Source organism: Anser brachyrhynchus, assembly GCF_964034855.1.
Source record: "Anser brachyrhynchus genome assembly, chromosome: 4".
NCBI classification, from domain to species: Eukaryota; Metazoa; Chordata; class Aves; order Anseriformes; family Anatidae; genus Anser; species Anser brachyrhynchus.
Window position 1 is genome coordinate 66,914,355 of NC_137698.1, and position 22,672 is coordinate 66,937,026.

The following is a 22,672-nucleotide window of genomic DNA, read 5'->3' on the forward strand; positions in this document are numbered from 1 at the left end:
TGGAAATGCCCCCAGGAGTAATAGGAAAACTTGGATGTGTTTTGATCCTCAATTATTACAGTTCATAGGTTGCTGTATTAACACTAGCTAGAACTGTTGGCAGTTTACGTTTGTATGCCAGACCAAGTGATTTTTTTGTTTTGCCAGCAAGGCTCCAGTAGAGGTGCAAAGCTGATGGCTGAGGGCAGTAGCATCTTAAATTATCTTCACGTGACTTTGCAGAGAGTGAAATGAGGTCCTAAATAGTTTAACTGTAGGCTTTGGGGGAGAAGAAGGAGACAAAGTAGGTACTGAGTGTGTGACTTTTGTTACCCTGTTGCCAGTATATTCTTGTTACCATTGCTAAATATGGAAATCATTGTTAAATATGGTTCTGTATAGCTACAAAATCAGACAAAATAATCTGATTATTCATTATTATGTCATGGTGTACCTTATTGTTGTACAACGGGTTGTTTTTGATCCTGTAGCAACTCTCATTTGTACTTCAAAGTATGAGGTAATGTAAGCGTTGTTTCTGTTTTAACATGTTGCTATTTTACAGAAGTATAAAATGCATGAAGCTCATTTTATTTACACACTGACAGCTGTCTTCGCAGGGAGCACTTTAGTTCTCTGCTGTTCTCATTTCCTAAGTTTTATCAAATCTGTTACTTTGAGGAAACAGATTTTTCTTACGTTCCAAACCTCATTCCAGCTTTGCATCTGTTATGTACGAAATGTGCTTATAGGTAATACAACTTCTTTCCTCCATGCATTTGCAGGGAGACTAACCAGACTGTCCAGTTGACCCAGGAGTTCCTTGAGTACCACGTGAATGGAGACGTGATGAAAGGACCCATTTCAGATAACTACTTATTTGCCCCAAATTCTTCTGCTGTTCCAGTATCAAAAGCAGTGGAAATGGAAATAGTTTTTGGAAACTTAGTGACAGAGATACGGCAATATTTCTACAGGTGCAACGCTGTTACATCTTCACTTTGCTTGAATGTTTAATCATCTGTAGCTGTATGTGAGAGTAGCTCTGTGTAATTCCTCCTGAATAGTGGAGTCTGTGTTCTGTGAAAGTTTCAGACAACAGAACTATGCTTAGCAGATACATGCTAATGCTGAGAAAGTGCTTCCTTTAGATAAGTCATATTACTGGGGAGATGGAGGGGAAGATTGCTCAGTTACGTTTGCGGTTTGTTTCATAACGTAGTTTCTGCTGGAATCCTGTTTCCATTCAATTCAGTGAAATTTGCAGCTCACGTCTTCTATACGAGTGGAATTTGGACATAATGGTTCATTTTCCTACATGTAGAAATCTTTCTTACAAGTAAATTTAAGACAAAGAAGGGAATCCTACACAAGGGCACTCAGGCTCCTTAATGAGCTAGTGACTTTTCTGTGTTAAAATCCTATCCATCTATAACCTCCTCACCTTCTTTTAAATCTGGTTATTTGATTAAAGCCTTTTGCTTTAAGTTACATTGTACAAGGATTGTAGCTGAGAAACACTGTTTGAAAACAGTGGAATTTTTCCATCAAAATGAATATTGTGGGATTGAAAAAATACATAGGTAGAACTGTGTGTATTCTTGCAGTATGTGTGTTGCTTAGGGAGTCATAATTGTTTCTAAACTTGATTGTTAATATTCAGGAAATACAGAACCTTTCTAGTCTAACGAACAGTCCTTTTTACACTTGCAACGTTAAAGAAAATTGTCAAGTATCATTTATTTCAGCTGAATATCTGTACATTTGAAAATTAAACTGAAAATAATTTCAGTAATTACATAGGTTGAATACAGGCAACAAAGTTGTTCTGTGTGTGTGATAACATCATGAAAGATTTGTAAGTCTTGACATAACTGATCTAGCGCTCCACTTGATAAACTGTGCATATCCTTCTCCTTCTTACAGTAACCTTACTGCCCAGTATTATATATATGCCATGTATACAAGGCTGTATTTAGTACCAGAAGGCTATGATGGGAAGCTGCTTTGCCATAGGATAGAGCAAGAATACAGTGTTGGGCCTTTGGAAGTAAATCGTGAGGCAATTCTAAGAACCAGCACAAATTTGAACACTGGACAGCTACTCTACACTGACGACAATGGATATCAGATTCAGAAAAGACCATTCAAGACATACGTGAATAACACAGTAGCTCGGGTGAGTGACAAGGCATAATCCAAACTCAATCGTGTTTCATCTTCATTCTCCATTACTTTTACCTAGGTTAATATCAACACTGCATGATTTACTATGTGTTTTCAGAACTATTATCCTATGGTCCAGACTGCCTACATTGAAGACAATGCTACAAGGCTGACGCTGCTTGCAGAAAGAGCTCATGGTGTCTCAAGTCAAGGGAATGGACACATGGAGGTAACAAATAGGCATGCGTGTTGGTTGGTGTTTTTTTTGTCTCCCAAGGAGACGTTTCATGGCTGGTAACTGTTGTGATACTTCCCTTATCAATACAGGTGATGCTTCACAGGAGACTGTGGAACAACCTTCAGTGGGACCTGAATTACAATCTCACTTTGAATGACTCTTCAGTGGTTCATCCTGTGTTTTGGCTTATTTTAGGAACCAAGTCTGTCACCAGTGTTTTGTATCGGACAAGCCAGCAGGCTTTAGAACACAGGCCAATTGTAATGTTTGGACAATTATCAGGTAACTCCTTCCATCCTCTGTGCTATCTTTAGCATCGGAATGACTTACTTGTTTTGCTTTGATTTGTGCTGTTATGTTTGTAAATGCAGACTTCAAGCCTCCTGTGTGATGAAGTTAGTATACAGTGAGTTAGAAGGCAGATTTAGAGACTGTTAATTACTTTGCATTAATTTCAAATATGGATGTTGTCCAAGTCTGTGAAACATTTCTTGTTATGTAATTATCTCTTACTCTTGGAGGAGAATAAATTTTAAAGCATCTAATGAGAACAAAATGTCCGCACGGGGAATTAGTGCAAAGTAGCTAGTATATCATATGTCAGCTTCCTGGATGCTGATTCCTTAATGACCTTTTTTGAGTCATTCTTTTAAAAATATTTGTTTGACTTGTTAACTAAAACTGAGGTCTGGTAGTGGAATAGCAACTTCAGGCTGCAGTGAAATCTGCTTTGCTGGAAGCTTCCCCAGCAGTTAAAATCATTCTGCTTTCTGCTTTGTATCTCAGAAGGCCTCGGAGGAGAAAGTCTAGCATCTGCTTTGGATCTGCCTTGGCAGAAAAAGCAAAAATCTCTTTACCCTTGCACAGTACTGTAGCCAGCCGCGCATGTGTGATGGATGTTTGATGTCCATTCTTGTTCCTTTTTGCATGGAGGAGATAAACCAGAGCTACCCGGACAACTTCAGCAGAAATCAGTCCACAGTTCTCCTATAACTGTCCCACCCAATCTTCATGTCCAGACCCTGAGCATTCCAGGGTGGAGATACAGCTCTAATCATGCAGAGCAGGTCCGCAGCATTCGCATGGGTAGGTCCAAAATAGTAGCTGGATGTTATATTTCAAAAAGCTGGCTTTCTATTTTTCCCTCTTCTGTGAATAATACATTTATTTATTCAGTGTTAAAATCCTTTATCAAGACAGTTAATTGTACCTTATGATCGCTTTACTCAATTATTAAAATACATCTCCTGTATGAGTTAGTGTCATGTCCTGTTAACAGTGGGAACTGGGTGCTTGCTGTTAGTACTCTAGCTAGTGTTCCAAAATGTGAATCGAGTTCGAGCCCTGAGAGCGTAAAGCTCAAAAAACTGTTTGAAAACTGGTTTTGATCTTCAAGTAAGAAAATACTTGCCTTTTGTTTTCTCTTAAAGGTAAACAGAAACAAGGTGATGCAGACTTCAGTCGTGTCCTGCTAAGAATTAGGCACCTGTATGAAGTTGGAGAGGATCCTGTGCTGTCTCAACCTGTAACAGTGAATTTGAAGGTATCTAGTCCTTCTAGGTAGAACAATGCTGAAGGTGGTTTTGTTCCAGAGAGAACAGGTTCTACCATGAAATGTCCTGTGTTCTACAGACACCACAAAAGGTGGATATGATACTGTATGAAAGGTGGATATGGTATAGTTACTACTGTAACTGTAGCCTCAGAGGAAAGCAGGACTTATTTTTAATCAGCTTTGCACCACAGAAGCTCTTACTTCATATAAAGTTGCCATAGGCACAGTATGAAGATCTGCATAAATATCTGTAGGACTGGTTCCATTGAGCTCTTGGTTGTATAACACTTCCTTAGCAGAGGGTGAGTCTATTTTGCTGTTTCTTTAGTTATGGCAAGTTGTACTTACAGTTAAAGAAATGTGGACAGAATTAAAGAAAGCAAACATTTTTTTCCTCTATATTTTATTTCTGCGTGTTAATGAAACTTTCATCACTTCTGTAATACTGTGTATTTTTAGTTTCTTGTTTGTCCGGTCTTTCATATAGAAGTAGATTGTTTTATAATACATGGCAGGTGTATATTTTAAAACATGAAATATTGATTTTGATGACAATAACAGGTGAAAAAAGGTGTAGGGTTCTTCTCCATTTTGTTTTTAAAAGTTCAGTAAGAGTTTCAGTTCTTGAAAGGAGAGGTTAGTAGGCTCAGAACTCTGCTACAACGCAGAGGAGGCTCTCAGCATCCGAGCTTCTTAGTTGCAGCCTGGTGAGTCTGTAGTTGCCTTTGTGTTGTGGGACCTAGCAGACTTTTGAAGTCGCTACGGCTCTGCTTGGCAGATCACTGCTATAGATGAAGTTCTGCTCTGGACTAACTGTGTACTAGACCGGTGGGTGTTAAACTAGTCTCAGCAAGTTGTTTCTTTACTCACAGTCTTTGCTGAAGGGATTAGGATCAGTGAAGTCAGTGGAAGAGCGATCACTCACTGGCACCTGGGACATAAACACTTTGAAGCGGTGGAAGTGGAAGACTGCACAAAATCCAAGCAAAGGTAGGTGAAACAAGGTGGTTGGTGTCTGAAGCTTGATGAGTTGTCTGATTGAAAGTATTTCTGCATTTGCAAGACTAAAAATCTGTTCATCTGTATGACAAACCTGGTAGCCAGCATAGCCTGCAAGCAGTAGCATTTAGCAAAGATTCCCTGCAAGCCCTGATGGCTTGTTTTGCCTGGAAGTGTCAACTCCAGAAACATTTCAAACTTTTATCTGTGTCCAGATACAAGTGGCTACTCGGCAAAGTCACACTTGTTACACATTGACTTTCTTAGATGCTGATGAGTTGTGTTAATCTAAATTTAAGCCTATGCTCCAGAAAAACAGACAGCAGGAATTAAAAACCCACCACCGTAATCAGCTTGAAGGACTGTGTGTGGATAGGATTCAAGTTACGGCTGACACTCAGGTTGAGTTCTGTGGGTGACTTTGTTTCATTTCTCATTCCAGTTAGTTACTTGGACATTCTCCTTACTGTCACTTACCACCATATACGTGCCTTGTAAAAAGTTTGCAGACATTTTGGCCTGGGCTAGCTGGGATTTCAGAGCTTTACTTGACTTGCAGCTAGGAACTTGCTTGCTGTTTAATCATAATGAAGAAAAATGCATGACTGGGGAGTTGCTTGCATTTTCTGGTATGAGTCAATACGCGAAAAGTAAATGTATATTTTAATATTATGAATAAGTGCATCTTAGGTCCCATGCTACTTACAGCTTTAAGGAGAACCTGCTCAGACACTAGCTTTTACATAATAGATGAGTTAAAACTTTTAAGATAGAATAATATGTACATTTGAGTAAAGCTGCTGCTTGAATAAATTACCACCTTTTCTGTGTCTTACAGGATTCTCCAACAGTAGAAACATATCAGAAAACTACATAGTGACTGTTCACCCAAAGGAAATAAGAACTTTCTTTGTGTACTTTCAAGATCAATAAAGTTTGATGTTATATTTCAGGACTGAATATGTAATAGCTTCCAGCTTCTGTTTAAAGACATGAGTGATGGTCTTGGAAAACATTCTACTGCTGTTAATGAAAGGAATAGCCATTTTGGAATAAACTCTAACTTTAATTAAACTGTTGGCCTGTGTTGTGGGTATTTTTGTTGGTTAATTACTTACAATGTGTGTTTTCTGAAATGTGTTCAATTTGAAAATACAAAAATGACCTTAGTGTTTCAGTGTAAGCATTCTTGAACACTTTCATATTTGCTGTGGGCAGTTTAAAAGTGGTTGCTTCTATCATGTTTCATTGTGGAGTACTGTCAAAATTGTATTAGTTTACTAGTCTGGAGTTTTCTTTCTTATTGTGGTAATTTCAAGAGTCTTTTCTCAGGGTTTTTATTGTTAGAGGAGATGACTTCCAAGTCACAGAGCAGACATTTGCCGAATGTCAGTCTGTTCTATATGCCTGTCATATTTTTGAGCTACTTTGTCTTTCAGGCAAAAACTACAAAGCTTCTACTTCCTTGTAAACTGAAGTTGAATGGCGTGTTGGTATTCCTCTGCACTAAGGTCATTAAAACTGACTAGGTTTGCTTCATGCTCTCCCATCAGTCTTGCGTTCTGGGTAAACTGGAGCTGGTCTGGGGACAGAAGATGTATTGCCACATGGCTCCTAACTAATTCATCACGTACCCTGGAGCAAGAACACTGTTTTTACAGCACTGTGAACTTTCATACTTGTCAGGATCAAAGAACATGCACAGTAGTAACAGGAAATGTTACATTAGCTTCAAGTTCTAGTTAGTTATGAAGGGCTGTGTTTAGAGAGAAACTGGCAGGACCTGTAAATTCTGAGCAGGTCTGACTGAGCAGCAGCTAAAGGAAACACAGACAGTGGCTGGCTTTCCTAATAGCTGCTATGGTTTGGGGTTCAAAAGAAAAGTTGCATTTTTCTTCCTAGCTCTAAACAATGTGAAGCTGTAGAGTCTGATTCTGTTCATATGGCATTGGACATCTCCACATATTTTACTAGTTCACCATGAAAATACACATGGCTGAGATGAGAATCAAGTTGGTCATTTTAATTCATCACTACCACTACAGGAGGCTTGGTACATACAATGCTGAACAAAACTATTTCTGACCAGCAGACATGAAACTCGAAGAGAAAATATAGAGGATATAAAGGGAAAAAATAGGTGCCTTTTAGTCAATTAATAATTCCAGATCTAGAATCATGTAAAAATGACGTTTTGCTCTGGTAATTGTTCTGATGTAATCCAGCTGTTCAGCAGTAATTTCCTCCATGTGGAGACACTGTTCAAGAACAAAGGAGACTGTAAAGTACAGCTGTTGTGAAATAGCTCTGCTGGAAGAGCTGCACTGGTGGTCAGCTTTTCCACAGAGACAGCCTGTTTATACTAACTGATGGCATCTCATTAAAATCACCACAAGAACTGCCACTTTTCAGTTACTGGGTGAAGAAAGGCCTTGTCATATTTCCTATTGGTTATTTTTCACACCTGGCTATAAATATTTAGTGATACACCAATCTAACCTGCCCTGCTGCAGGAAAAGGCATTTTTCTGCAACATTAAGCCCCTAGGGCAGATTACACAGTAACTAGGATGCAGTAAAGCATGATGGCAGCTATTTTCATTTTGTTTTGTGTATGTATCTGGAAAATGAAATACGTTTGGCTGAGTCACTTCTCTTGGTAATCTTTTCTCAATCCCTACGTTCAGTTACCGTGTATTACAGTGGGTATACTGCGTAGGTCACACAGTGGTATGATTTCACTTCATGTTTTTGTGGCTGGAATGGTGTTGACTAATGCACGTGCTGGTAACAACAAGCCATGCTGGTAGATTATAAAAATTGAGCTGTATCATCCATGGGCAAGGCAAATCCTGCCCAAGAAGTACCTGCTCTGCAAGACGTACAGGATGCTACAACTGCTCGCTCTGGGCACTGCTTTCCCAGGTTGTTATATTTCTAGGAGGCTCTGTTAGAACAAATCCTGCAAAAGACTCTAAACAGGAATACCGCAAAAACTTTAAACAGGAATACCTCATCACCAGCTAATTTATCAGTTTTGTTTGTTTGTTTCTTAACTTCAATTTGTACCGACTTTCTGATTTAATGGGGGGGAGGAGGCAGGCATGGGACAACATGGAATATTTTATCTGGAGTTATTTAAGTGCAATTGGCCATCAGGGAATAATTTGCCAGAGTAGAATCTTATATTCCACCAGAGACATCCTAGAAGGTGGTCTGTTAAAAGCATGGCATTCCTCTAGAAGATGGTACTGCATATTTGATAAGTTCTTTTTCCTAAGAAATCTCAGCCCAAGCAAATGGAAGCCTGCAGGCATTCAAATCTCTGTAGAGGGACCATCAACCAAATGATCCAACTAATCATCCTTGTTCTTTCCTCACATGCATCAAGACAGCGAGGGGAGATATTGCAGTGCTACGTCAAAACTTAATAGAAATCAAGGCATTCAGTGCTCACCTACTGCTTCAAACCATAGATCAGGAAGGATGCACAAAGGAAAAGAGGGTGAATATAATATTACAAGCAGAGGAAAAAGCGCATGCGTGCAGCACATTTGTGCTGTGGTAAGTAATCTTTGTTTTAATTCTGGTTGAGTTAGGGAAGTAGCAGTCACAGCATGGAAGAGTTCGGAGGGCATAGCAAGGCACTTGGGTGTTGAGAAAGGAGAACACATGAAGAACAAAACTCATACAAGAAGTCTGAAGTCTAGAATCTTCTGAAAACACGTTGTCTTGGTCGCAGCTCCTGGCTGCGGAGCCTGCAAGATGCTTCTGTTCTGGATCTTGTGGGAGACCGGCTTATTCGGCCTGGGAAGCCGAATTGTATCTGTTCCATCATTTGGTGCAGTTTTGAGGGGTAGGAGCCTGAATGTGCTTCTGAGTTCTGGAGTTCTACTTTGGGAGTAAAGGGTGGCTCTCAGTAAACCCTGTTGTAGCCCCTCTCCCAGTGCACGAGGCTGCCTTTTCATGTCTCCAGGCTTAGGCATTGCTCAGTATCCGATATGGCTCTGGCAGCAGAAACACAATTGTCAGATACAAGTAGAAGAAAACCACTTCCAAACGTCAAAGATATCAGGTTTTGCCTGTTTGCCAGCACATGGTCAGGTTTTTTACATTGCACTTGTCTTCCCATTGCCCTGTTCTATCTCAAATAATTGTAGTTGCATCCACTAAAGTACACACCGGTTACGCAGGCTCACAAGAGAAATGCCTCTTTGTTAGTTTTTTATTTCCTAGGAGAAGTCCATTTACAGACCTTACTTTACATTAAGCCAGATGCAAACTTAAAGCTAAATGAAATGGTTCCTCTTTCAAGATAGCATTTACCTTGCTTGAGAAGGTACTCTTGATGAATGTATTGATACCACTACCCTGACCAATTTTTTTGTTATGTAAGAGTTACAGTCTTTTAACGGAAATTATTGCAGATCACTTCTCTAATCACTAGGTCAGGCAAAAGAATGACTTTCACTCTTAAATTTATTTGAAAATTAATTGTAGTGTGCACAATTGGCCTACTTGTTTTGTTGGTCTGTGTGTGCTGTGGAGCCGTTTTTCTACTCAGCTGTAATTTATTAGTCTTTGTTGGAAAACAGACTGGGTGGGTTTTATTTCTATGCTAATAAATGCTTTAAGAAAAGTCCTGGAGATGATATCAAATTAAGTTTGATTTTTTTGTTGTTGTTGTTTGGGTCATAGCTGGACAAAATTAATATTGTGGATGTATCATATAAAGCTCTGCTGACTGAAATGAGAAGTTATGAGGTCTGTTTTGCTGAAGTTGGGTACTGAATAAAAAGCCCAAGTGCTTTGCGTGGTGTACTTGAGTTAGAGGAGGGGAGGAATCACGAGTTAGGAGCAACAAAAGACACTTTACCATTTTCAGAACTTTCTTTTGGCACATCTGCAACTTTCAAAAGCATTATGATTTGAAGAAGAGGCTGAAAGGGCAAATGTGAATTTGAATATTTTTTTTTAAACATTTCTAATGAAGTGTGTTTAACTTAGTACCTCATAGCTTTGTTTCAAGTATCAAAATTTCAGTTTAAGTTTTCGTAACAAATGAATGTGAATGGGCTTTGCTCCATCTTCTTTTTCTACTGCAGCAGGATTATAGACTCATTTGACCACCTTGAGTTTCACACATAATCTCTTCGAAGCTGCTGCAGTTTAATAAAGTTTCCCAGCGATACCTGAAAGTGCTGCTGGCATCAATACTCGTTGCAAGATTTCTAACAAATCTGATGTGTAAGGAAGGGAGAGGGGGCTTAGATCCTCCTTAGATTTAGATGGTTTAAGCGTCTTTTCAGTATGCTTACACTGGTGTTCTCTGAACACCGTGGGTTAAAATTTTTGGGAGACGGATTTGCACAAAGCATGCGGAAGAGACTGGCTGTAACTGTCCCTGCCTCCCTGAGAATGCAGTGCCTCTGTGCGGAGCAATCATTCCCAGCACACCAGGAAGTTACACATTTACAGAGTCCAAATGTGTGGGTGCATTTTCAAAGGCTTAGCAAGTTTCAGATGAAGAACGCAAGCTGAAAATAATCTTTCTATAGTAGATATCTTCCTGACCCACACAACCATTTTGTGTGATGCACTTCCCTGGCAGCCCAGCTGGCTTAAGAAATTTTCTCACCGTATTTTTCTACCCCCTCAGTAGTACCACGATGAGAGTTTGTGCAGTTGTGTTGTAAACGGGTACAATGAACTAACCTGGGCTAAATATAAACTTGTTTCCCAACCCCTTTTTCTGTGTGCTAGTTCGTTTCATCTCTGACAGTAGATGCTTTAGATTAGAACCAGAGCATCTTTCAGAGTAAATATAAACTGCTACCAGTGCTGTTGGGAAAGTTTCACCTGGTCTCTAGACAAAGTATTCTGCCTGCTAGAGCTGCCGAGCTCTATACCTCAACACTAATTGCACAAATGTACATATTTATATACAAATGTACATATTTATATACAATAAAACTAACTTCTCCTGTGGGTTTACAAGCGTACTTGACTTAGTCTATGCTAAAGATAATGTGAATGTCAATACTAATACAGGTAATGGAATTAAATAATATCTTTAAGTGCAATTTATTTAATATATCCTTTAAATCACTTCAATTTAAAGATATTTATTTTGTCCTCACTAGTGTAGCCAGCTGGATAGCATCAGATGGGGATAGCCTACAGCAAAGTCCTAAAATTCACTGTCTTTGTGACATGTTTATCTTTGCTGTTATCTTGAGGGTGGTTTTGTGTTTAACCTGGCAATGTAAATGACACTGGAAACTACTTCAGTAAGGCAGATGCCGAGAAGCAGGCAGACTGATGCATCATGTTTTGTTGCTGACAAACGAGAACAGTGCTTCAGGCTTTAAATGCGGCTGTGTCTTCATTACAAATTGCAGTTCTGCTGTTCTGGACACGTGCCTGGTGCTGCTAAAGCCAGATGTTAGCACTAGAACTTTTTGTGGATAAGACAGGTTTGTGTCAAGTCCTTAATTTAACCAATTCATGTTCTATTTTATCTGTTTTTAAAACTTCTGTTACTGCAATTTTGATGTAATACAACTGAACATGTTTGTGGAACAATTTTGTGTGGCCTGCTATTTTTGCATTTGAAACATCTTCTGTCAAGGGAATAAGACTGGGTATGTTTAGTCTTCCCCATTTCTAGCCAGACAGTATAAGCGATTCTGAATTGGAGCCAAAAATCAGTGCTGGAAAACATTAAGCACCACACAGTTGTCTGTATTTAAAGATTTTATTTTATTTTTAATAATTGGAGGGAGATGAGTTTCATCAACATGGTCGTTAACTTAATGACATAACTGTAGCTTATTTTATATAACCCATGCTCACAATCTTCCCCAGCCAGACCTTAGGTAATATACACGACACTGACAATGCATTAAGGCAGCTGCAGTGCGGTGCTAATAGTAGGGCACGTGGCATGCACAGAGTAGAGTCCTGCATCGTCTCCTGCTGGTGGTGCGTGGTGCTGGGCCTGTTGCAAGCGTGGTATCTGAAGTCAGCCTTTCTCCAGTGCTCCCCGCAATGGGGCTATGCTGCTGTAAAGGCAACAGGAGGAAAAAATAGGCAAGATTTCAGCAAGATGTCAATGAAACGTGTAATAATGAAAGACAGGAGTAATACTTGGTATCAATGTAACGTATGTATAATCATTGTCTCTTTGGCTTTGGATAAAATTACTCCGTTTGGATGGAAGAGGCTACTGACAAGCATGGAAACAGAGTACCTGAAGAAGCCTAAGCTTCATAAAATGAAGGATTGCAGAAGTGCCATGCTAAACTTTGGAATGGAATTGCTCAAGGATTGAAAATCAGCTCTTCATGTCATACAAAAAAAGAGGCTCACCTGCCGGTGAGGAAAGGTAACTAGCTATGGTATGAAGGGGTCTTATAGAAGAAATGTTCTGATTTCAGATGGGAAAACTGGGCTGTGAAGCAGAGGCACCTATGACTGCATTCTCAAGAAAGAGTGTAGGGAAAAACTGGGTTGTGTGTAGGTCTCTGTCGTCACCACAGGAGGGAAGAGGAAGCTGGGTTACGAATCTGACACGCTTTCATTTGTTGTTTTGCTGATCTTCGACAAAGACAACCTGATGCAAGTACTAATAATCCTGCGTGATGATCATAATTTCACTGAAACTTCTTTTGACAATGTGTTTTGGCTCCTTAGGTAAGTGCTGTTTATTGCTTTCCTTTCTTTATAGTTAATCACTTGTAATACTTGAGCTGGATTTAGAGAAAGGAGAAGAAAAATGTTCTCAAAGTATATCAACCTCAGATAGACTTGTGTGTCTGTATGAGGCAAGGAGAATGTAATGTATATTATCATAATGTAGAGATCAAAGTATGTGGGTAATCAAAAAGCATTTTTACCAAGAGATTGTTGTGGAAAAAATGTAGAGGAACAAATCTTAAACACCCAGAATGATGCTAGGTTAATGCAAGCGCTGTTTTTGTTAGACCTTTGCACTTGAATAGTTATTGTAGCAAACACCAATTGTAGAATTTTAAAATGCTGAGGCTTTCTTCTAGATCATGCAGGTACCAAAATATGAAGCAGGTCAGGTTTCATTTTTCTTCAATACAGATTGCATTGGATAATACCGAATGCTTGTAGTATAACCTTAAAAAAAATAAGAGGGAAAGAAAGGGAGAAAATAAGAGGCGAAGCAACAGCAAAAAGACGTTTTTAGTGGTGAGGTTTTTAGAAAGACAATAAAGCAACAAGACCAATATAACAAAGCCTGTAAGACTACTGTGTTTTAAATGACAAAACAAGTGAGCAGAAGAACTGAAATTAATGATCAGTTCTTTGAACAGCTTCTAAGTTGTTGTTTATACACTACAATTCTTTCCCTTATTTTTCTGCTGTTTATTACCCCTATACTGTCCATGCTGTTCTTTGCTTTTAATTTAGGCAGACTGTTTTAGTCTACATCTTACGTGAAGTAGTGCTGTTATGCACACACTGACAACAATAAATATACTGCCTTCTTATTTGGAAGGAGCCTACATGGCGAGTGAAAAAAGGTTGGCTTTTAGCATGAAGTACTCATAGCTCATGATAGAAATTCAAACTGCTTTTGTAAGCCTCTGCTCCTGTTTTTTTTTTTTCCCATCTATATCCAACAAGAGTTTTTTAAGAGATCTCTGTGAGAGGGGGGTCAGGGTTCTTCATAGTGCAGCTGGGGGCATTGGGGTGGTTGAAATGGAGCTGTTGTTGAGCACTGCACAGTGGAAAAAAAAATAGAGGTGCTGAAATTCATTAGGTATGATGAATATTTGCCTTCTTCTAAGAGCAAAGGAAAAACATAATTTGTGTAATTCTGATAAGACTTCCCATTTTAGGACCAGATAAGGGCTAAATCATTGCATTCCTTATATATTGTTGTAAAGTGAATCTGAGTTACAGGATAAAAACTGGATGAAAATCGTGCAGGTTATGCTCACTGTGAGTAGCTCCTTACTTCAACAGTTCACATGCTAGAAGAAAAACAATTCTTCACGCAGCATAAGTATCATAGAATCATAGAAATTAATGGTCTCAGCAGTCTGAGAATAGATTTTTATAGGACTGGCATATTTGTGATGAGCATCAATGTCATTAGAATTGAGGGGGGGGGGGGAAGGTTATCTGATAACCACAGAGTAATCTCACATCAGAAGAACATTTTGAACATCGTTGCACATTACTTCATGTAGATAATCTTGAATCTTGGCGGCAAGTAATGAAGAGATTCAAAGCAAGAAAGGTTTGCTTTCCTCTGATACTGTCCGAGTCACACTTAGCTAAAAGTTTTGCCACAGACCTGATGAAATTACTGTGGTCTGAGTGGAATACTAAACCACTTCTGCAGCAGCAACTTAAAATGAAAGACGTTTAAACAAAAGTACAGAACAAAAAACAAAAATGCTGTAATTCTTGTCACTAATTAGAAGCAGGGCAGGACAAGAACTCCTACACAGTGACAAAAAAATTGTAGTGGGTTTTTCTTTCACTTTGAGGAGTATTTCATTATTGATGAATCATTCTGAATGATTCCTTCTGGTCATTCTTTATCTGGCAGGCAAAAGTAGAGTGTTTAATGAGTTTCAAACTCAACTCTTACAAAAGCTTTTTATTTAAAAGAAAAAAAAATTATATCAGCAAATACAAAGAAAAACTTTGTGTTTCATGCAAACAATGATGGAGGGATTTAATGCACAGATAAAAGTTTCCTTCAGCTGTAATGTAATTGCCAGTATTCAAGACAGAAGTGTGTAGTAACTAATCTTTAAAAATTAATGTTATAATTATTTTATAGTATTAACATTATTTTAAATACTATGATTGTAGATATTATAGGTGTTGTCATCTTCTTGCTTCTTTCATTTTACATGTATGTGTATTTCTCCCAGTAGCTACAGGTCCCAATAATTTAACAGTCATCCAAACACCAACAAAAATACATCTATCAATTGGAGACTCCGCTGAAATTGCCTGTATTTGGGAAAAATCAATTGCAAGGTATAGAATAAGCTGGTATCTTGTTACTAAGGAGAATATCACTAAAACAATATCATCAAGCCTTTTCTATTTACCCAACGTCACCCATGGCAACAAGGATGTGCTAGTGATAAAAGCTGTCAATGTAAATGACACTGGATTTTACTACTGTGAGATAATTATTGAAATACCTTTCTGTAAAAAACTCTGCGGAAGTGGAACAACACTGATCGTTGAAGAGAAAGGTAAGCTAGCAAGAGCATGTGCATGCCTCTTAGATTGTCATCGTAGTCTTCAGTCTGAACTGCTACACATTTCCTCCTTCTCCCACATACTTCTTTCAACACCAAACATCTCAAAATGAGTGTTATGAACAGAGGGAGGGAGGACTTGACTGACTCCTTATGACAATCAACTTACGGTCTCTGCCTTAACATCCCCAGTGTAAGGCATTTGTTTTATTCTCTAAGGGTTTTTCTAAGAAGAATTAGTACTGTTAGGATCCACAAAGCCTGTGTATCAGCAGTGTACTTCATAAAAGACCCAAACACAATCCCTTTTTTAGAGGGATACAGTAAGTTGAGACAATGAAGATGGGAGACGATGAATTTATCTGTTTTGTGGTGGGGAGCTGCTGAAATAATCACGTGGTCACTCTGTTCAGTAATATGCATTTTATCTTTTTTATTTTTTTAACATGTTCTTAATAATAAAAAATGGGGAGGAGTCAAATCAATGTGGGAGATGTATAATGTCTATGAGAATTTTTGTCCATTAAGTTATGACAAATTCTTTTCTTGCGGTTGTTGTCTTTAAAGGTTAGTATGTGACATTAATAGAGGGGAACAATTTAAGGTCCCAGTTCTGAATTAAGCATTGAAAACCATTAATACAATGAGTATTCATTCACAATTAAACTCATAGGCAGTGAGGATGAGATATGCTTTACCTAATATCAGAGAGTGTGTCATACCTAGAAATCAATTTACCTCACTTCTGTTACACAGCTGTCTCAAAATACTATACATCACTTCCTGAAAATGCTGATCTTTCTTTTTCTACCTCTCAATTATAGAGAAAGACTAGGTGACTAGTTCTGACCAGACCTTTAACGTTATCACATATCTGATATTAACTGCTTGAGTCATGGGAATTAAACTTTCTGCTCATCCAGCACAGCCCAGTTTTGGACACTACTTTACACTTCTGACCAACTGGTAGTCCAAATGGAGGCAGAAAAATGACCAAAAATTTAGAAAATACCAATGAATGGGAAAAAAAAAAAGAAAAAAAGAAAAAAAAAAGAGTGAATGAAAGTGTTTTCCTTAAAGGAATTAAATGATATGATCTATCACTTGGTCAAGTATTAGTAGCTTTAGAGCACAGCAGAAAAGATTCAGATTCACTTGGTGAGGGGAGAACAGCTTTTGTTACTGTAGGAATAGTGAGCTATAGGTGGGATTGATGTTAATGATCATCATGTAGGCATCCATCAGGAATGAAGAAGTATGGATGACCTTGCACATGGGTAGGGAGGATAGACTAATTAACTTCCGAAGTTCTTTCAGTTCTTTTGTTTTATTTTGTTGTGATGTTGTTCTTCAATTGTGTTTTTGAGTTGTGTATAACTTTACCTTAAAAATGTAACTGCAGAAGCTCAGTCATCGGAGAAGAAAGTTTTGGCGGTTTGGGCCATCATTCCTTTCTTAGTGGCAGTGGGAAGCTTGTATTGCTGCTACAAAAAGAAACGGAACTCAAAATTTTCTGGTGAGTGGCAATATTTCCATTAACACACTGTTTCTAAGCCGAATGCTTATTTTGAGGTGGCTGAACAGGTGCACTTGAGGCGTCACTGAGAGGGATTTCAAAGTATGACTTTTGCTCACCTACTCTTGTACTCCAACGGGGGTGCCTCAAGCTGAGCAACTTGAGAGGAGGGATCAGAAGGCACTGCTCACTGAATGTTCACTGTTCAAGTGAGCATTCCTGCGGCCTCTTGCCTCTGTTATTTCTCTTTCCAGAAAGAGTGATTAGTTAGAATGCAACCTCCAGAATAACCAGATCTCCATCACATAAGGCGTGCTGAGAAACCTGGAGGTAGCTGATTTCATCTGCAAGCTGAATACTGCTCTAGCACCTGTCATTGACTAGTCATACACGAGCTCTTCACTCTTCATTTCAGTGCTCTATACATCTCTTTACATTTACTCCGGTAAACTTACCAGTGTGAATCTGGAAATGGACAATAAGCGAGAAGTGACCATAACTTACCTTTTGCTAAGGTTCTGCCCCACTTCCTGTGCCAGAAGGACGGCGTCAGGACGAGCAGACCCTTGAGGCAGCAGAACTTTATGGGAGAAATGAATCCACCAGTGAAGAAGCTGAATGGGTAAGTGGTTTATGAAAAGACTTTCTCTTGGTTTAAAATATATTATTGTAAGTGCCAACGCTCTGAAATAAGGAAAAAGATGTTACGTACTAGGAAAGTATTGGATTATGTTTTTATGTTTATATTTAATGACTCTCTTGAGTCTGGAAATGAAGGCAGCAAAAAGTGGACAACATCAACAACATAAAGACAGTGCGGAAGAAATGTAGAAGTCAAAAATGGCAATAATGTCACTTGTGTGTGTCTCTCTCAGGAGATTCATCCCATATTTCTTGAGTTGAGATGCTCAGGGAATGTTTCCCCAGTGGTTCTGCCAGCTGCAAGGGAATCTGTCCCTTGAGGAAATTCTTGGAGCAGCTGATGATTTTTTCCACTGCTAAATTTTGCAGGTTCCAGCTTAAATCTAAAGTTTGCTGTAGCTTTAATGCAAACTTCCAGTCCCATGGAAGCACACAAAACCCACTCTTTCTGAGGGCCTCTGACTGTGCAAAAATGAGTGGAAGCATGGTCTGGATGAGTTAGCCATGCTTCCTCTTTAATATTCAGCCAGCTAGTCTCTCTTGGTGATTTGAACATCTGTTATTAAAGCAAAAGCAGTAAACCTCCATAATGAAGTGATGGCTTTTTGTCTTCATGCTTTCACAACATCCACCTTTTCACTATTTTACAGTCAGTTTTTTTTTTTTTGACACGTGTCTGTGAGCACAGACCTGTGTGCACATTTCAGAGAGATCACTATTTTTCAGGTTTTGCTAAAGAAATTTCTTGAAGATCCATAATTCTACGTATGCTTAGAAAATGAAAATAGGATGATTTTTGCACGGTCCAGGATCCAAAGTTGTATCCAAATTCTACAGCAGAATTTACCTTTACAGACTTTACCTTTAAATGTTAGTAATGAGGCACTCTTTCCATTTGAAATTATAACTCCATGGTTCTGTGATGTGTCTTGAGTACAAGTTTCTTTCAAATAGATTTTACTGGTAAAAGTTTTGACTGAAGTTTTCCTTGCTTTTTAAGGCTGTATCTACACTTTATGAATCACTTGATTCTTTTTACAATGAATCAAAATAAAAGATGACAAATCCACCATCACTACTGTATCCAGTGCAACAGATGAGCAAATCCCACAACGAGGGCAGCTGCAAAGTGTAGAACAAGAGTGAGGCGAGGATCTGCCATCTACTTTGACATTCAAAACTAAAGGACCATGTAATAAATATAATATGGTTCAAGATTTTATGAAACTGAAAACATTATAATAATATGCTGCTGAAAAACGGATTACATGAGTTTCCTGTGAGAAACATGCAAGAAAGACAATATACAAGAAAAAAAAAAAGGTTGGTTTGAAAGAATTTCTGAATGTTTTGTCACTAACTTTATTCTAAAGAGTCTGAATTTTGAGAGTATGAAAGTTTAGAAGACTGTCTTCAACTCTTCCCCCCTGTATCCAGAGTACAGGAATAATAAAGGATGCATTATACTTTGAAAAATCTTCTGGACTGAACAACTTTCTCCAAAGAAAGCTTTTCTTTAGGCAGCCCATGTATACATAGCAGAAGGTAATGAAAAACTTCACATCATGGTCATCACTTGACCAAACAGACAATACTACAAATAGGATGAAGTCCAGTCTCTGAGAAGATCATCTGTGCTGACCACATCATAGCAAAAGTGGTGTGCCAGGAGGCTTTATGTTGCTGTGGAAGGGTACAGCTTCTATTCATTCACAGTGCTGTGAGAAGTCTTCCAGAGAAGGTAGTTTCCTATGTACAAAGAAATACTTGGTTTAAATGAAGTAATATATACTATAGTTATGTATAATTATTGCCTGCTCAAGGGGATTTGTCTGGAACAGATGTGAATGTTAACACTTTTTCCCCTTTTGCCAGCTCTAAAACTTTATAAAATCACTGAAGGACTAAATCAAAACTGAAAATGTAAGTAAAACCTGGCTTCCAAGGTCTGATCAGGGGGTGAGAGCAAAGTGACTGGCAGTTGTCCAAGGACTGCCAACTACAAAGAACAGATATCGGAAATGTGAATCTGAAATCTTTAGGGCTGTGCAGCTCATGCTCTGGCTCTTCCTGTGCTGTAGTGACTACAGTTTGCAAAGCTAGCTCTCAAAGTGCTGTAGCTCAGTTCTGGCTCCCTGCCTGGTGTGTGTCCTGGTCCCTGGGATGTTCTGTAACCTGCCCTGAGGCATTCTGCAGAGCGTGCTGCTGTCTGAAATACTCTGTAATCGCTTTGTGAACATATCCCATATGAGAGAAACAGTTTCTTATACTGCATCTTATACTACAATTTATGTATAAATTAAATAAAGCAAGAGGATTTTCTTTTCCTCCTTCTGAACTTCAGTCATTTTAAAATCTTATTATTTTTTGTCCTGAAACTCACTACAGATGTTTCCTGTACTGCATGGTGAAACACTACCCTGTGACATTTTCTTCTGAGGTTCACAAACATGACTCTGCTGGATTTCTGCAAGCCCTGTAACTTTGTCCCCTACACAAGAAAGTCAAAATTGGTAAAAGGGTTGATGACCTTCATACCAGGTCAAGGAAGCTCTCAATTATATGACTGGTTATTTCTATATTTAAGCACTGCGAGGAAATGTACAATATTTGGGAAATTTTTAAAGGAAAACTACCAAATGTGGCTTGGTGGCAATCTCTTAGTACGTAAATCATATTTTCATTAAAACACCAGAAACAAAATGTTGATTAAATGTGGTTCCTACCAGCAGAGTGTCACCTTTCTAACAGCTGCTCCTGCTTGTATGTTAACATGGTAATTTCCAACATCTGGCATTTGAAGATTACGCCCAATTTATCATGACCTGTGAGCCAGCGGGCTGTTTTCAGAGCTCCAGCTGGTGGCCCAACTCAGTCGAAAGGACTTTGACACCTGTACATCATGTGTATCACCTTTCTCTGCTTCTGCACCACTTGTAAGTGACAAACCCTGCCCCAGGCAGACTTGTCAGGCAGACTTTACCTTCTTCATGGTTATTTTGCTAGATTTAAAAGAAAAAGAGTTCTTGAAGAGAATCCTGGGCATTTATTTTTAGCCAGTTCTGGTGGTCATCATCTCTTGGACAGACTGCTGTGAAGTGATGTATCCACCAGTTTGAGATTTAAAGTCTTGCTTTAAACACAGGCCAAAACACACTAATTTAAGAGCAAGACTGGCACAACATATTCTAAAGCCTCATATGTCTTCTGCTGTGCTTTCAGTGTCTCAGCAAAGTACTGGGCTTACTCCTAGGCCTACAGCTGAAGCTCCCTCTGTTTCTGTCACGCTCAGGGCACTGGTTTAGAGCACTGGACTTCTCAGTCTCTTCTATTCAACTTGAGACTGCTGCCCTCAGCTCTTGCTCTTCCTGCTCCATTGCACACAGATCCAGGCTTGATTAATCTACCTGGCTCTTGAGCAGCTGGTACTGGTTGTCTCAGTCAAACCACGCTTACTTTCCAAAGTAGTCCTTCGTAGCATCTGTAGAAGAAGAGTCTGGAGCAGTATTTTTGCCTGCATAATGTCTGGCACCCTTGGTAGCGGGCAGGATGAGGCAGAGCCCCAACCAACATTCTGGCAAAATCATCGTGTTTGTGTGTGTGATGATATGACTAATGTTTTTGTGTCTGATAATGGTGCTTTCAGAACGGCAGTGACATTAACTTGGTTGACTAAAATTCATTTGAAACCTGGTTTTATCTAAAGTGATTTCTCTGTACTGCTGACATCAAGCACTATGGCAAAGCTGCCACTGTTCACAAAAATACAACACCTACAGCCCAGGCTTAAATTGACTTAAGGAAGCCTGTGTGCATTAGTTAAGAACACTCTCAGTTTAAAAACACTCCTCCGTTAGGCAGCTGTACCGCTGGATCCAGGCTGCGTCTATAGAGAAAAGCCGATCTACGCAAACAGGAAGGGTCTTCTTTGAATGGTAATTCTTGCCTAGTTCCTAGCGTTGCTTAGGAAATAAAAGTTGAAATCAATACTTTGTCTGAGATAAAATGTTTTGTTTGCTTTTCAATTAAAGACTGTGATCCTCAACTACATCACCAATTTAAGGAAAAGTACTGTTCTTACAAGAAGCACCTGAGGAGGAACTGGTGTGCATCATGGGGTCCATATGGTCTGTGTTTCCACTGATCTAAGGGCTTCTTATCTTATTTTTATTCTAGGCCTTCAAACTTAAACGCAATAGTGTGTGCTGCGTTTATTTCAGTCAGACTCCAAACCAATGTCTATTGCCACATCCTCTGTAAACAACAGCACAACCAAACCGGAGTAAATCTATGATATGGGCAGAATTTATTTTTGCCATTATGCTTGTTTTGGGTGGTTACAGTGAGGAGAGCCGTAAGCATTTTTTTATTTTTTAATGTCGTCTTGTATCGCTCTTTTGGGAACAGGAAACATAGAAAGTACTACTGAAAATTAGATATGAAGATCAAAAGAACATCAACCAATTTCTCTGAACATGAGATAGGGCAGATGATAATATATTAACACTTCTCATTTTCTGTGTAGTATAACAGAACGGTTCTGATAAACCAGCACTTTCTAATAACAGGGCTTTGGTTGTGTTGGTCTGGTGCTGTGGGCTGGTAGGCTTTGGCCGATGGGAAGTGACACCAGTTCAATTCCTCATCCTTGTTCCTCTGGCCAGAGCAGAGCCAGGTGGCAGGACCCAGCAAAGCCCTCCAGTCATGTTAAATGGAGAGCATCAGTCCTAGCTGGGGGACCTGGTACCCGAGTGGGAGCTGAGACCACGGCCCGCATGGGTCGCGGTGTTGTTCTGAGGGTGGAGGGGGGGGGTGGAGACCATCAGAGAGACCAGGCAGAAACATCATACGTGGCTAGAGCTGCTCTTACTGAAGTTACTTGAGAACTTTGTCTCGGTAAAGTATCAGATCTACAAGGGTAGAGGATTATAGAAAGGATAAGGCAGAGACAGCAAGTGCAGTGCCTGTGTTCAGCGTCGTTACTGCAGTGCAGACAGAAGACAGAGAAGTTACGCAAGGTAAGGGTTCAAGATACTAACAAAAAATTGGGTCTACCGCCTACATCCGCTCTGAAATGCTCCATGCTCTGTTATCTGCTCGTGTGCTTGTCTTGTCCTAAATGTCAGGCTCCATGAGCCGGGGTGAGCTATCTGCGCGCTGCCTGCCGCAGCGGGATTGCAGTCCATGGTTAGGGCTTCTGAAACTGTGTGAAAATAAACCATGAAAGCAAGCAATAGGTATTGTGCTCTGTTACTTTATAGCCTTTAATTCTGGAAAGAGAAAAAAAGATCTCTAATGAAAACATCTCTAATGAAC

At 39.3% G+C, this 22,672-nt stretch overlaps 2 protein-coding genes across 4 annotated transcripts in view; both read left to right on the forward strand.

Moving 5' to 3' along the window:
- Nucleotides 1–6,011, forward strand: part of MAN2B2 (mannosidase alpha class 2B member 2) — a 31,296-nt gene extending 25,285 nt beyond the window's left edge. For both annotated transcript variants that reach the window (XM_080588971.1, XM_080588970.1), the window contains 8 exons: nucleotides 765–956; nucleotides 1,906–2,158; nucleotides 2,264–2,374; nucleotides 2,473–2,665; nucleotides 3,317–3,469; nucleotides 3,814–3,926; nucleotides 4,811–4,928; nucleotides 5,776–6,011. In XM_080588971.1, coding sequence (XP_080445097.1) covers nucleotides 765–956; nucleotides 1,906–2,158; nucleotides 2,264–2,374; nucleotides 2,473–2,665; nucleotides 3,317–3,469; nucleotides 3,814–3,926; nucleotides 4,811–4,928; nucleotides 5,776–5,870 — 1,228 coding nt within the window. In that variant the 3' untranslated portion in view covers nucleotides 5,871–6,011. The remainder of the gene's footprint in view (nucleotides 1–764; nucleotides 957–1,905; nucleotides 2,159–2,263; nucleotides 2,375–2,472; nucleotides 2,666–3,316; nucleotides 3,470–3,813; nucleotides 3,927–4,810; nucleotides 4,929–5,775) is intronic.
- Nucleotides 6,012–6,158: 147 nt separating this feature from the next.
- LOC308193881 (uncharacterized protein) lies at nucleotides 6,159–18,832 on the forward strand. Of its 2 annotated transcripts, none has more exons than XM_080588978.1 (5): nucleotides 6,159–12,631; nucleotides 14,860–15,192; nucleotides 16,601–16,714; nucleotides 17,230–17,336; nucleotides 18,357–18,832. In XM_080588978.1, the coding sequence occupies exons 1-5, from the start codon at nucleotides 12,580–12,582 to the stop codon at nucleotides 18,408–18,410; spliced, it is 660 nt and encodes a 219-aa protein (XP_080445104.1). In that variant the 5' UTR covers nucleotides 6,159–12,579; the 3' UTR covers nucleotides 18,411–18,832. The 2 variants fall into 2 exon arrangements, with proteins under 2 accessions (XP_080445104.1, XP_080445105.1); XM_080588979.1 differs by having other exon boundaries at nucleotides 14,863–15,192.
- Nucleotides 18,833–22,672: the final 3,840 nt, after the last annotated feature.